We start from the raw sequence: 14,086 nt of genomic DNA, 5'->3' as shown, positions 1-14,086 counted from the left end.
TTGATCAGATTAAATTAAATTTAATTGAATTCTATTGCTTTGTGTTGCTTTACTATAAGAAGTGATAATAAAGAATGAGAAAGCAACACATAGAGGTAATTTTTTAAAAAAATTCTGGAGTAATAGTAATAAGAGAAAGAAGAAAGAAAAAAGAAAGGTCAAGAAAGGTTTTGTTTATTTAAAGCTATTAGATATTTGTACCTGTTTCAAGGTACAGGAACAGACTTTGAGTCTGAGGGAGAATTCAAACATAAGAGAAGGAAATATTGACCATACAGAGATCCTAGCCAGAATGATCTAAGTAATGGTGATACTTACGTAAAAATTAATCAAGCTGCATTTGTGTACTTTAGATAAGTTATACTTCAATAAAAATAATTTTTAAAAATATAAAAGTACTTCAAGAAGAACTAAATTGAGGGCACATGTAGTTGTTAAATTTTCTCTGAAATAGCAGGAAGCTATTGTTTAGCAATTCTTGAAATTGTGCTTCTTTAATCTTAAAGAAGTTATTTTAGGTAGATAACCAAATAACCCTGGTTATCTACCAAAAGGCCTGCCTTTTAGCTTTAACATCCACTTATATCTAACATCCACTAATATCCACTTACATCTTTTCCCCAACTGAACTCTGACTTTCAAGCTCTGAGAAAATATCCCACAGGACTGGGCCCACCTTAACCATCTACCTTCCTTCTAATCTATGTAAATCTCTGTAGTGGCTACCTTATGTAAAATACAGTAAAAATCTATTTTACATAGTTTTTATTAAATGTTAAAGAAAACATAAAAAAGAAGATAGAAAAATAGGAAGCAGGGAGAAGTTCTAATAATTCCCCAAATTATATATTCCATGGTTTCAAGACTATTTCAATATATATGCTAATTTGTTTTATTTATACCACTACATCCTCTTAGTTCATTGAAAAGAAAGTTTTTCCCCTCCTCACGAATGGTCTAAAGCCCCTGGCAGTCAGGCCTAGCTTCGTCCCTGTCGCTAACCTGGGGCACGTCCACCTGACAGACACAAAGCCACTGTTACACATTCCGGTAACTCTGTAAATATTGTCTTGTACCAGAATTGTTATTATGCAGCCTTCATTTGGGCTCGTTTCATCATCTTGCACTGTGAAATAGCTTTACAGTGCATTACTACAACCAGAAGAAGACATACATATATTTAACAGTATATTGGATAGTTGTATACTAATAAGCAAAGTCTCTGTTGCAACTTACTGCATAGTATATGCCCCAACTTACTGAAGAAAAGCGCAGGCATTAGTGTGCAGCAAATCTGTTCTTTTGGTTTCATCACTAACAAAAGTGCCTCATGAAAGTACATTTGGTTTTTAGGGTGCCATATTGTTAAAATTAGATAACTCACATTGAATAATTGAATGCATTTTTTCTGTAACAAATTTCATTACATTTACCAGTTTTAACACAGGTAGATACAGAACTTCCATTCTTTAGTCATTCCAAGTGGATCTGAGTTTTATATTCAAAGTTTTAATACAGTTTTTGAGTTTTGTGTGACTTGATTTTTAATCTTTCTGTAAAATACATAACTTAAATGAACATATTATATGTGCATCTTTTCTTCAGATACCAGATTTGATATAAATGCTGTAACATAGGTGTGTAGACAGTGGACCCGTGATGGAACTGGCTTCTTTATGAAAAGAATGTAATTCTGCATGAGAACTTAATGAATCCAAACCTATGTCACGCCTGTGTGCATACCCAATTAAACACTGGAAATAAAAATTGTTTTGGTGACCTTTGAAAAAAAAAAAGAAAGAAAGAAAAGAAAATTTGGGGGCTGGAGATTTAGCTCAGTGGTTCCACTGCCTGCCTTGCAAGTGCAAGGTACCAAGTTTGACCCCTGTACCAAAAAAAAAACAACAACTTTGTGCTGTTATCTATTTGTTTCTTTTTTGTAAGAGTCTTTTTCATCTATGACTTGTACTCTAACATTTTGGCCATTCTTTTAAGATTATGGCACAGAGTGTATTAACTAATGTTATTCTTTAATTAATTTGTTATGAAATTTTGCTTTATTTTTTCATAGAAGTAAGAAGATTATTTTTTAAAAAACATTTCCTTTATTAATATCTACTTGCATTACATTGAACCTTTAAAAAGAAGTTACTTTAAAAATAAAAGTGCAGGGCTGGGGATTTAGCTCAGTGGTTTCGCTGCCTGCTGAGCAAGCGCAAGAACCCGAGTTCAATCCCCGGGACCAAAAAAACAAACAAAAAAATAAAATAAAATAAAAGTGCATGTCATCTATGTGAGTCTTCACTCTATAACTAAATAAATACATCATAGTCAATCCTTTTTATTCTGTACATAGTGCCAATCCCTATCTGGATGATCTTGGTAAATATGACATTGATTACAAATGTAGAACACAGACCACCTCCCACTATTCCTCTCTCAAGTCAAGAAATTGTGTTTTGTATTATACCTATATTGGTACCTATATCTAAGGTGCTGATTAAACATTTTTGACAATGAATATAAACATGTGTTTATAGTAAGAATTATTTGGAACACTAGGTCCACAAAATGCTATGAAAAGATATTCCATGGCCAAACTTGTTTGGGAAACACTACATATAAAAACCTTCTCTTGGAGGTTTTACAGTGCATATTAGTTTGTTAAAGGCTTTAAGTTAAGAATTAATTATGAATTAAGTTACATTTTTAGGTTTATTCAGTCTAGCATTTTTCCAAACTTTCTTTGATCATGAAAGCTTTATTTCTTGTATAATTCATTATATCCTGTGTAATCAGGTTTTCATTAGAATCTACCCTGAAAGATACTAATTCAAGCAAATCTATGGATGAAAAGCCCACAGACAATCACTAGGAAATGAATATCCAAAATCTATCTCTAGCCTATGAGCATTAGGTTAGCAAGGACAACTGTAACATTAGACCATAATGTGTCTCTTGTTGCTATTTTCAGGGATTTAAAATATACTGAACTGAATGTACCATTATTTTAAATTATAAAAATATTTATTAGAATCTTAAGAGGGAACCTATAGAAAGAGGCTAAGAAGAGATGCAGATGGTAGAGGAGCTGAAAGGGGGATCTCATAATGAGATAGGAGAGAAAAAATAAAGATAGGTCAAAAAGGAGACAAGGAAAATCATAATGTTAAAATTATACTTTTAAACAAAAATGCTTATAATTTTTTTCCTTCCTAGTCTACTCACTACTAAATTATTAAATCTTAAAAAATTACACAGATTTCCACCCCCCAAAACACAAATCCAGCCCCAGACCATAATGCACCTTTCCCCAATGCCTCAGTGTATACATCTTGATTTTGCCTCATAAACCTTTAAATGCCTCTCACTGATATGTCTTGTAATTCTTTTCTATGATGTATATCAGCAAGCCTTCAACGTACCCCATGGGTGGGGTGAGTTGTGGTCCCCATTTCTTCACTGGGGGACAGCTTTGAACCCCATCCAGTGACAATAAAAAGATACAAAAGGAGTTAGAATGATTCAGCCCAGAGGTGAGAATGGAGAACGTATCAAGTAGCTATTTTAGTGTCTAATTTACTAATGGGTAGCAATCTCAACCCTCACAGAGATCAAAACAATATTTGACCTTAATGAATGGAAGAATAAAATTACATTTAAGAAAAAAAAAAGCCCTCTTTACTGAAAAGGATGTGACAACATCGGAAAAACTGATATTAGAGAGAATTAGACTTTTTGTCCTATCAGTGTTAGAGACTCTTATCTGTTATATATGACCTAAGCAAGTTCTTGCTTAGGGGCAAGAGATTAGAAATGATAACCTTCTGTACAGTGAATCTTTGAAACTTCTGAAGATGTAATCTCTTATCTTCCTTACTTGAATTTTCCCAACCACGAGTCAGCAATAGCTGCTCCCAGGATGGGAGTGAAATAACAGAGGCTGCTGAATGCATGGTATACAGATGTGGAGGTGTCTTCACTCCAATGCAGGAAATACAGGAAATACAGGGTCAGCACAGCTGAGATTTAAAAAAAAAGAGGAGACAAAACAAGATAGACGGATTAAAATGATTCATGGAGAAAAATATATTAGATCTCTAGTCTTTGAAGGTGGTTTTGGCCTTCCATACTCATCAGTGCAGTTACCTGAGGAGTACTGCTAGGTAGTTGAAGCAGTGTTCATGAAAAGTGTAAGAGTAAATGGGGCTATGCTGAATATACAATACAGTATTCCCTCCTTCCGTCTATGTACACCCATAGCCTCCTCTAGGCTAATAATGAAGACAGCATAATGTGTCCAATATCTTTTCCTCTTCCTCCCCAGGAAAAATATAGTTCATAGACCAGAGGAAGAGGTATGAAGAATGGAACTCACATGATAACTTTTCCACTTATATTCACACAGGTTGTGTTGTGGTTTCTATCAGGCCTTTTGGATCTTGGCCAGCATAAGTTATTAAGTGAAATCCCATCAGGCATTTATTGGAGGTCTTAGCCAAAGCAAAAGACCAATTGGTATTAAGGCAGAAAGAGTGGATAAGGGAACCTAGTACATTTAAGGAGACAAGGCTGCTACAAACATGAGGTGAGCGTGAGTGGAAAAGACTCTGGGACACAAAATTACCTTTCATGCCATAATAGGAAAAGCGTTCACAGAATTCATTCACCACAATGAAGGCAATGCTCACTGGATAGCTGGAGCCACAGATTTTCTATGCAAGAGAAAGGCGATGGTTTAAGTATGAGCTATTTTCCTGTTTCAACTATTAGATTGCTCAACAATTGAAAATTTAATTTATTTTAAATAGCCATGGTAGGTAATATAGAACAATGGTCTCTATTCCATGAAATAGCTATTATCAAACCAGAAGTGCTTACATTACTGACTTAGAAGTTAATCTGAATATTACTTTGTCCTTCATTTAACCCAGAACTGCTCAGGCATCTTTTGATCCAAGATCTGCTCTTCTTCCCATAACTACTAAATGAAAAACTGAGGCTCTAGTTGAGAGAATAATCATGTTTATTGCTAGGAGCAGAATGAAGAGCTGATATTAAGAGTCTTAGATTCTGATGTCAGTGTTCTGCTCTGCTTCACTGTAGGGAAAAATCTCACTTGTCCCCCATGGCCTTGTTCATCATGCTGGGAGGAATTCTGGCAATATGATGGTTTCTCCTTCAGAGACTGCTAGAGCCAGGCACAGAACTCAATATTGAGGACAGAGATTCCTAAAGTTAAGCTAATTAATCACACTGACTATGGGCAGACACTTCTGAAATCTTGTAAAGTTTAATGTCTTCCCTTTCTACTAAAGACATTCTGTAACATTTTCATGATAATCCTACTGGACATTAGAAAAACTATGTTATTTCATGCAGTATATCAGTGAGAATATAAAGGATGTCAGATTTTATTCAAATTTCTACTCATTACCGTAGCTCAATTAATGTGAGGCAGGATGGAGATGTCAGTCTTTGAGATTGTAATGTAAATTTTATGAGCTTTATATTGCCGCTTACTTCATAAGCTATGAAATGTGTGTGTGTGTGTAAGCATCCTTAAATTCTTTGGGACCAGAAGAGATATAATTAACTAAATAGATATTACAAATATATGTTAGTATCTGATAATAACTTGCTTGAAAACACAACAAACTGGACTTCTTACCCTCTCAGCTCACAGCTTGAAAGTTAAACAGTGTATAGTTTAGTTAACATACTGTCACTAGCTGTGTAACACTGTCACTGACTGTGTTAAGATACTGACCCTGTCATGTCACCATGCCTGCTTGTATCTCAATTCTGTTACAATTACAAGGAAATAAGAGTAATATTATTTCTTAATTCATAGGAAGAATTCATTAAATATTGGCTATTATTACTAAAACCTCTCTGTAGGATTTTTGATAGGATGACTGAATGAAATAATAAATTTGGAAATGCTTTAACAAGTATATAATGTAAAACATTATGTGTTCTCTTTCCTATCTCCTACTAAAAACTGGGAACACTTAGTAACAGAGATTGGATCTATTCTAAAACTTCTGATGGTATCGAGAAGAAGGTTCTGTACACAGGGAGAACTAAAGGCTGGGTAAAGAAAGAACAATCACACACAGTTCTCCAGACAGAAATGCTTGCCAAATTTCCCTGGACATTCAATTTGCTTTTCTTTCCCCCAGAGAAACTCAGAATATGGAGTGAAATCCACAGCAAAGCTCTGAATCCCAACTGAGGAACTCTGACTCCCTCTTCCTGCTGCTTCTGTTTAAGTAAAAAAACCCTTCTGTTTAGATTTGGTTTTCAGGTGCATTTTAACTGCATCAGAGAAGAGTTTTTATACCCAAATACAGCTCGGCATGAAGTTTTCAGAAGCCAAGGAGGAAAGACAAAAAACAAGGCTATTTACTGAACCATAAATGAATTGGGGTACTCACCGGAGGTGACTGCTTTGGAGGGCTGGAAGGTTTAGGCGGTACCTCTTCAGTGGAAACAGGTGAAAAAAGAGTTTCCTTGGACTCATTTTTCTGGAAAGGATTCATGGCTGGCTCCTTACTCTCTTTCTCCTCAAGCATTTGGCTTCAGTAGGCAGTTAGGAGAGTTGGCAGCTTACAGCGAAAAGGGGGACTGGAGGAGGAGGAGGGGTGGTGACAGCAACTAGGTTTAACCCTGTGGTTGTCAGTTTTAGGAGCTGCCTTCTCCGATCAAAGCTGGGAGGTATAGGAAAAGAAAGGGCGGGTACACAAAAGAATGACTGTGTAAAAGGTAAAGCATGGGGAAATGAAAACAATCTGTCACAAGTCATGAGACAGGATGAAACAATGCCAGAGAAAATGGGTATCTTTAAGAAAAATTAACTTTGCAAACGTGTATTAGATAGTTAAGCACGCAATGTCTTGAGCACAGACTAAAAATAACTCATTTCAGAATGACAATAGCTGCTATTTATTGGACACCTATTTTATGCAAAGTTAATATATATATGAATTACATACACATTATATACATAAACTGTATATTTATTTATTCTAATTCTTATTACTATCCCTATTTTACAGACACTAATGTTCCAAGAGGTTAAGTAACTTACTCAAAATCACATGGCCAAATAGCAGATATGAAAGGTAGAGATGAGTATCAGTAAACACTTTGGCTGTTATTCAGGTATGGAAACTATGGAAATGGAAATATTGGAACTTAGGGAAGTTGAAATGCTTTGAAGAGGGAAAGCCATCACAAAACTGAATTTGAGACAAGAAAGATGTTGATTTTGGTTTTCTTCATCATTAAGTTCAGCTAGAAAGTTCCTATACGAGGGTCCGGGTTTTAGTTCAGTGGCACTGAGCCTGCCTTGCAAGTGCAAGGTCCTGAGTTTGATCCCTGGTACCAAAAAGTAAAAAAAAAGATCCTATAAGATATTTAAAAGGTGGGGCTCAAGAAAAGTGTTGGCGATGTATATTTGGGAAATACTCTTTTCTTTTGCTAAAGTCATTCCTTGTGTTTCTTTTTTTTTTTTACTTCAAGATAAATCAATCCATCTTTTCATTTAAAACACAAATTTTAATTTGAGCAAAAATTATCAACAAGTTACTTTCTAGGTACTGTTGCAAACATTTCCTTAATTTTTAGTAAATGAACTCCTTAATGACTCCAGAATTTCATATTTCATCCTATCAGAAGAGGAACAAGAATAAACATGATGACAATAGATGCATTTTATACTGGGTTATTTTTGCTAAGTCAAAGAGATAAGAGAAGAACAAAATAATGTGTAGTCAATCAAGAAAAAAAAAAAAGAATGGCCAACAGCCATGAAGACTAAACCACGAAGAGGATAGGCAACACTAGAATATATTATTTTATTTGAGAATACAAGAGAGAAAAATCTATGACTCTATCCCTTGCAAAATTCTTACATTATCTTTTGAATAATTTATCAACACATAAAGCCTTTTCTTCCCCAAACTTTAACTAAGACTTTGACCATGTTTTCTCAGTTTTTCTTATACTCAATTCCTCTTTCACCAAACTTTACTCAAGAATAATCCAGCTTCTTTTCTGACTGTAGCATTAATGATTAATCTGTAGTTACTCTTAGAAGAAACACTTTCTTTTCTGACTTATTTTGTGAATACAAAACAAACAGAAGTTGCTAATCAAATTAACTAGTAAAGGCACAGATACTTATGTCAGTGGTTTCTCTTGTGCTAGCCTTGTACCTCTTGGCACTTGAGCTGGCAGAGCAGATGAAATAATCTATGTATGCAATGCAACACTCAGTTGTGCTCATAGGTAAATCAAATGTCAAACTTCAGGGTATAGACATTGATTTTCTAACATTCCTTTGCTTATCTAAAATTCTTTTAGTTATGGTAATAAAATGATAGAGTCATTTTGATATCATAGAGTCAAATGATATCAGAGATAAGAAGGAATCTTAATCTTGTCATATAAAAAGAAAACTTCACTGATAAGAATAATTTAGGGTCATGTATTTTCCTTTAAAATTCTGATTTAGTAGATCTCAGTTAGAGACCTAAAAACCTGCATTTTAAATAAGCCCTTCTAGTGATTCTTACTGCAGGAGTTTGGGAAATGCCGGTTTTGAGTCTCTCTTATTCTAGCCTGAAGAATATTTCAGAGGAGCTCAGAGGGGACAGAGCAAAGACTAGAACTGTAGGCTCCCAAAACATATGTCTAGAACTTCTCATACTATATCAAGGTACCTTTCATACCTTATTATTTTGCTAGTGAACATAAACAGGAGGAGAAAAAGAAAAAGACAAAAGACAGATGTCCTGGGTAAGAATGAGTATAAACTCTTCAGAGAGTTTCCAAACAAAAGTGGAAGAATCTAAATATTTTAATTAAATATCAGAGATAAAAGAATATTTGTGGCCTAATGATTATGATATCAGAGAGTAAAGTTTTCCAGTTATATGTAGAAAAGAGATTGAAACTCTAAAATTATAGATATTAGTAGTCAGAAAGAAGTGAAAAATATGAAATTAAAAGAATATATGTTTAACAAGGTCCCTGAATATAAAATCAGAATATAAAAAAATACATTTAAATACAAGCAACAAAGAAATAAAAAAGGAAATTTTTAAATTATGCCAGATTTAACAGCATAAAAAATACCTAGGGATAACTATAATGAAAGATGTTTATGAAATCAACACTAAAATTTATAAAAATGCTACTGAAGAAAATTATAGAAGATCCAAGTAAATGAAGACATATCATATTTATGATTTGGAAGGATTGTGTTATAAAGACACTGATATTTGCCAGTTCAACCTACAGTTTGAGAAATCCAGAAAGTTTATGAATATAGAAAATGACACTGACTTTTAAAATTCATACAGAAATGCAAAACTCCTAGAATACCAAAGTCAAGCTTGAAGAACCATTGTGGAAGACTTGTACTATGCAATGTAAGACCTATTTGGGGATGTAGCTGATTGGTAGCATGCTTGCCTAGCATGCACAAGGCCCTAGGTTCATCCTCCATAAGACACACTGAGTTTGTCCTGACGGTTTCAAGGAGACAGAAGATGTGTGTGTACCACTGGCCAAGGGGGAAGCCACATGAAAACCCAACACACCCAACCTACTGTGAGGACTTGTGACTACATCCAGAGCCAGAAGCCAGACTCATACTTTCAATTATTCAGAAAGGCGTCATTCAGGAACACATGCACACACACACACACAAAAAGGTATCCTTACAAAGTGTGAGAAAAGTTTGCACTATGTACAAAGGATGTGTCTACACTATAAAATTAATCCCTAAAATCAGTAACAAGAAGATGGATAAGTGAATGGAAAAAAGTTCAAATGTTGTCACAAAGAAGATACCCAAATAGCCAGTAAATCTATGAATAGGTTAGCTGCTCTGTGGATGGAGATACAGATTGTTTAACTAGTTTTCAATTGATGCATATTCAGGTTTGGTCTTTTGGTATTATAAACAATACCACAATAATAATATGGCACATAAGTTAAATTTCTTTGCAAGATAAACTTCAAGAGTCAAAAGTATATGCTTTTGTAATCTTTGAAACTGCCAATAATTTTCTTGCCTGTTTTTCTCTCCTTTTTTATTAGGACATGTTTGCAATTCAGGCAGTTTACAATCATCTTGGAAAGTGGTTAAATGTACATATTACAGCTTGTTTCTTTTTTTAATCCCCTTCCCCTTCCTTTTTCCTCCTTCCTTCTCCTCAGGTTCCCCTGTCCCTTTTTTTGTACTTGTTGATATTATTCCACTTAGCTCATGTTATGGTATATAATGTTTACATTAATTGGGATTATTAGGTTCCTGTACATGGTACATCTTTAGTCCTCTCATTTCCCCTTCCCTTCCTCTTCATTCTTCACCCTTGTTCCTTTGGACCACTTCCCTAATGCAAGAGAACTATCCCCTGTCCTCTATCTATCCTTTATCATTTTCTTTGTTTGTACTTTGCCTCACTCAAATGAGAGATACTATATGGCATTTAAGCTTGTGTGTCTGGTTAATTTCACTGAACATTGTATTTTCCAGGTTCATCCATTTTCCTACAAATGTCTCAAATGTGTAATTCTTTATAGCAGAGTAAATTCCATTATACACAAATACCACATTTTCTTTATCCAACAGTCTATTGATAGTTATACAGGCTCCTTCTAGTATTTAGCTGCTACAAAGTGTGCTGTTATAGGCATTGGCATGCATGTATCACTGTATTATGATGACTTAAGCTGTTTGGGGAAGATACCTAGCAGGGAAATAGCTGAGTCACATGGAATTTCTAATTTCAGTTATTTGGGAAATCTCCATACTGATTTCCATAATGGTTGTACTAGTTGGCATTCCGACCAACAATGCCTTTTTCACCACAGCCATGTCAGCATTTGTTATCGCTTGACTTGCTAATGATTGCCATTCTTTCCAGAGTAAGATCAACCTTAATGTTGTTTTAATTAGCATTTCTCTAATGGGCAGAGATGCTGAACATTTTTTCATATATTTGTTAGCCATTTGTGTTTCTTCCTCTGTGAAGTGTCTGTTCATCTCTCTAGCACATTTCTTGACTAGGTCTTTAATTTTACGTGGTTTCATTTATTTAAGTTCTTTGTATATTCTAGATATTAATCCTCGGAGGAGTAGGTGGCAAAACATTTCTCAGTGTGTAGGTTGTCTGTTCATTCTGCTGATTGATTCTTTTGCTGTACAGGAGCTTTTTAGTCTGATAAAATCCCATTGGTTGACTCTTGCGGGATTGAGGTTCTGTTTAGAAAATCCTTTCCTACACAAATGTCTTCAAGTGTTTTACCTATTTTATCTTCCAGAAGGTTTAATGGTTCTGTTTTAATCTTTTGATCTTTGATATATTTTGATTTTAATTTAGTATATAGTGAGAGATAAGGTTCCAGTTTCATTCTTCCACAAACAGATAACCAGTTTTCTCAGCACCACTTATTGAATAATCTATCTTTCCTCCAGAATATGGTTAATGAAGTTGAGGCTAGAAAAACTGTAAAAGAAAATCAATGAATCAAAGAGCTGGTTCATTGAAAGAATAATTAAAATAGGTAAGCCTTTAGCAACACTCACCGAGAAAAAGGGAGAAAAGACATCAATGCAATTAGAAATGAAAAAGGTGAAATCACAAGAGATATTGTCAAAATCCACAAGACAGTAACTACTTTGAAAAATTATATTCCAACAAATTAGCAAATTTTGAAGAAATGGACAGATTCTTAGACACATACAAACTACCAAAACTAACCCAAGAAGACATAAATATGCTTAACAACCCAATAACAAGCAATGGAATTGACTGAGTAATAAAGAATCTATCAACTAAAAAAGCCCAGGACCCAATGGATTCACTGCTGAATTCTATAAAACCTTTAAGGATGTTATATCAACAATACTCCTCAAGCTCTTCAAAGAAACTGAAAGGGATGTAGTGCTCCCAAATCCATTTATTGAAGCCAGTATCACCCTGATCCCAAAACTGGATAAAGACTCAACTGAAAAAGAGAACTATAGGCCAATCTCTTTAATGAACATAGATGCAAAAATCCTCAACAAGATATTAGCAAATAAAATGCAGCACATCATCAAAAAGATGATACATCATGATCAAGTTGGTTTCATCCCAGAGATGCAAAGATGGTTCAACATACATAAATCAATAAATGTAATACATTACTTAAAAGGAACAAGATCAAAAACCACATGATCATATCAAGAGATGCAGAAAAGGCTTTTAACAACATCCAACACCCTTTCATGATAAAAACCCTGAAGAAAACAGGTATAAAAGGACCATACCTAAATATGATAAAAGCTATTTATGACAAGCAAATAGCCAGAATTATATTAAATGGGAAAAAACTAACAGCATTTACCCTAAAATCAGGAACAAGACAAGGATGTCCACTATCACCTCTTATTTCAACACAGTACTGGAAACACTAGCCAAAGCAATCAGGCAAGAGAAAGAAATAAAAGGGATACATACAGGAAAGGAAGAACTCATTATCATTGTTTGAAGATGACATGATACTCTACACAGAAGACTGGAAAAACTCCATCAAAAAAGTCTTGAAATTAATAACCAGTGTCAGCAAAGTAGCAAGATACAAGGTCAACACACAAAAATCGTTACATTTGTGTATACCAACAATGAACGAGATGAAGGAAATTATGAAAACAATACCATTCACAGATGTTTCAAGAAAAATGAAATATCTAGGAATTAATCTAACCAAGGAAATGAAAGACCTCTACAAAGAAAACTACAGTACTCTGAAGAAGAAGATTGAAGAGTACATCATAAAATGGAAAGCTATCCCTTGCTCCTGGATAGGCAGAACCAATGTCAAAATGGCTATACTTCAAAAACTGTTATATAGATTCAATGCAGTCCCAATCAAAATACCAACAGCATGCTTTATTGAGCTAGAGAAAAAAAAAATTCTTAAAATTCATGTGGAACCAGAAGAGACTCACAATTGCAAAAGTAATTTTGGGCAATAATAACAAAGGAGGTGGCCTAACAATACCTGATTTCAAGATATACTACAAAGCAATAGTGATAAAAATGGCATGGTACTGGAACAAAAAAAGACTTGTGGATCAGTGAACAGAACTGAAGATACAGAAACCTCCCCAGACATATTTAACTATTTGATCTTTGACAAAGGGTCCAGATAGCATATGTTTGCCCATCATTCTATTAAGCTGTCTCCTTCTTGTAAATCTACAAGAAAAATTGGCATATAATTGATCCTAATGGTCTGCTATCCTCCACATACTTTTTCCTATTGATTTTGTCTATGGACTTTTAAAATTAAATATAACTTACAATAAAGGGAGGGAAACAGGAAGTAAAAAGGATAAAGATATGATATGCATATTTACCAGTTTCCCATGATGAAAGTATTTATTATGTATCAAAAACATACACTAATGAAAATTTTTTAAAGATAACTTGCAATAAAATACACAAATCTTGTGTCAGACCCTATTAATTTTTACATATAACTCACACAACCAGCACACAGATGAGATTTAAAAATTTTCTGACACTGCAATGCTAGAAAATCCATCACCATAGATTTGTTTTGCCTCTTCTGAACTTCATGTAAATGGAATAATACTGTTCATATTCTTTGTATTTAATTTCTATTTGTCAATACTACATCTGTGAGATTCATCCATGTGATTGCCTGTAACAAAATTTTCCCCAATCATTTGGTAGAATTCACTACATAAATAAACCACCATTTATGTACAAATTCTTCCATTGATAGACACTTAGGTTGTTTTCAATTTTAGTATTAACTATTATTACTTAAATTGCAAACTATTTTTCCAAGAATCACTTTCTCTTAAGGTTCTAGGCCAGAAGAACATGTTTGATGTTATTGGCAGCTAACCTAGACAGAAATTAATATATAGTCAGAGAGGGACTGGACTCTCAAAGAAGTCAGCAGAAACAATAAAAATATCAGAATTGTGGCTGGAGGCAAATCTGAAGAAGATGAGGCCTCAAGATAAAGATGGAATGGCCAGACCTACATG

The 14,086-nt window shown here is 34.3% G+C and overlaps 1 protein-coding gene across 1 annotated transcript in view; it reads right to left on the bottom strand.

The window, feature by feature from the left end:
* Window positions 1-6,878, bottom strand: part of Slc15a2 (solute carrier family 15 member 2) — a 66,529-nt gene extending 59,651 nt beyond the window's left edge. The window contains exons 1-3 of the mRNA XM_004873587.3: window positions 6,441-6,878; window positions 4,628-4,715; window positions 3,881-4,022 (exon numbers count right to left, since the gene is read on the bottom strand). Of these exons, the coding sequence (XP_004873644.1) occupies window positions 3,881-4,022; window positions 4,628-4,715; window positions 6,441-6,578 (368 nt within the window). The 5' untranslated portion in view covers window positions 6,579-6,878. The remainder of the gene's footprint in view (window positions 1-3,880; window positions 4,023-4,627; window positions 4,716-6,440) is intronic.
* Window positions 6,879-14,086: the final 7,208 nt, after the last annotated feature.

Source organism: Heterocephalus glaber, unplaced genomic scaffold (assembly GCF_053883595.1).
Source record: "Heterocephalus glaber isolate CG9 unplaced genomic scaffold, H.glaber_assembly_v1.0 deba00000122, whole genome shotgun sequence".
In the NCBI taxonomy this organism is placed as follows: Eukaryota; Metazoa; Chordata; class Mammalia; order Rodentia; family Bathyergidae; genus Heterocephalus; species Heterocephalus glaber.
The sequence above is the reverse complement of the archived record's forward strand: the minus strand, read 5'-3'. Positions and strand labels throughout refer to the sequence as shown.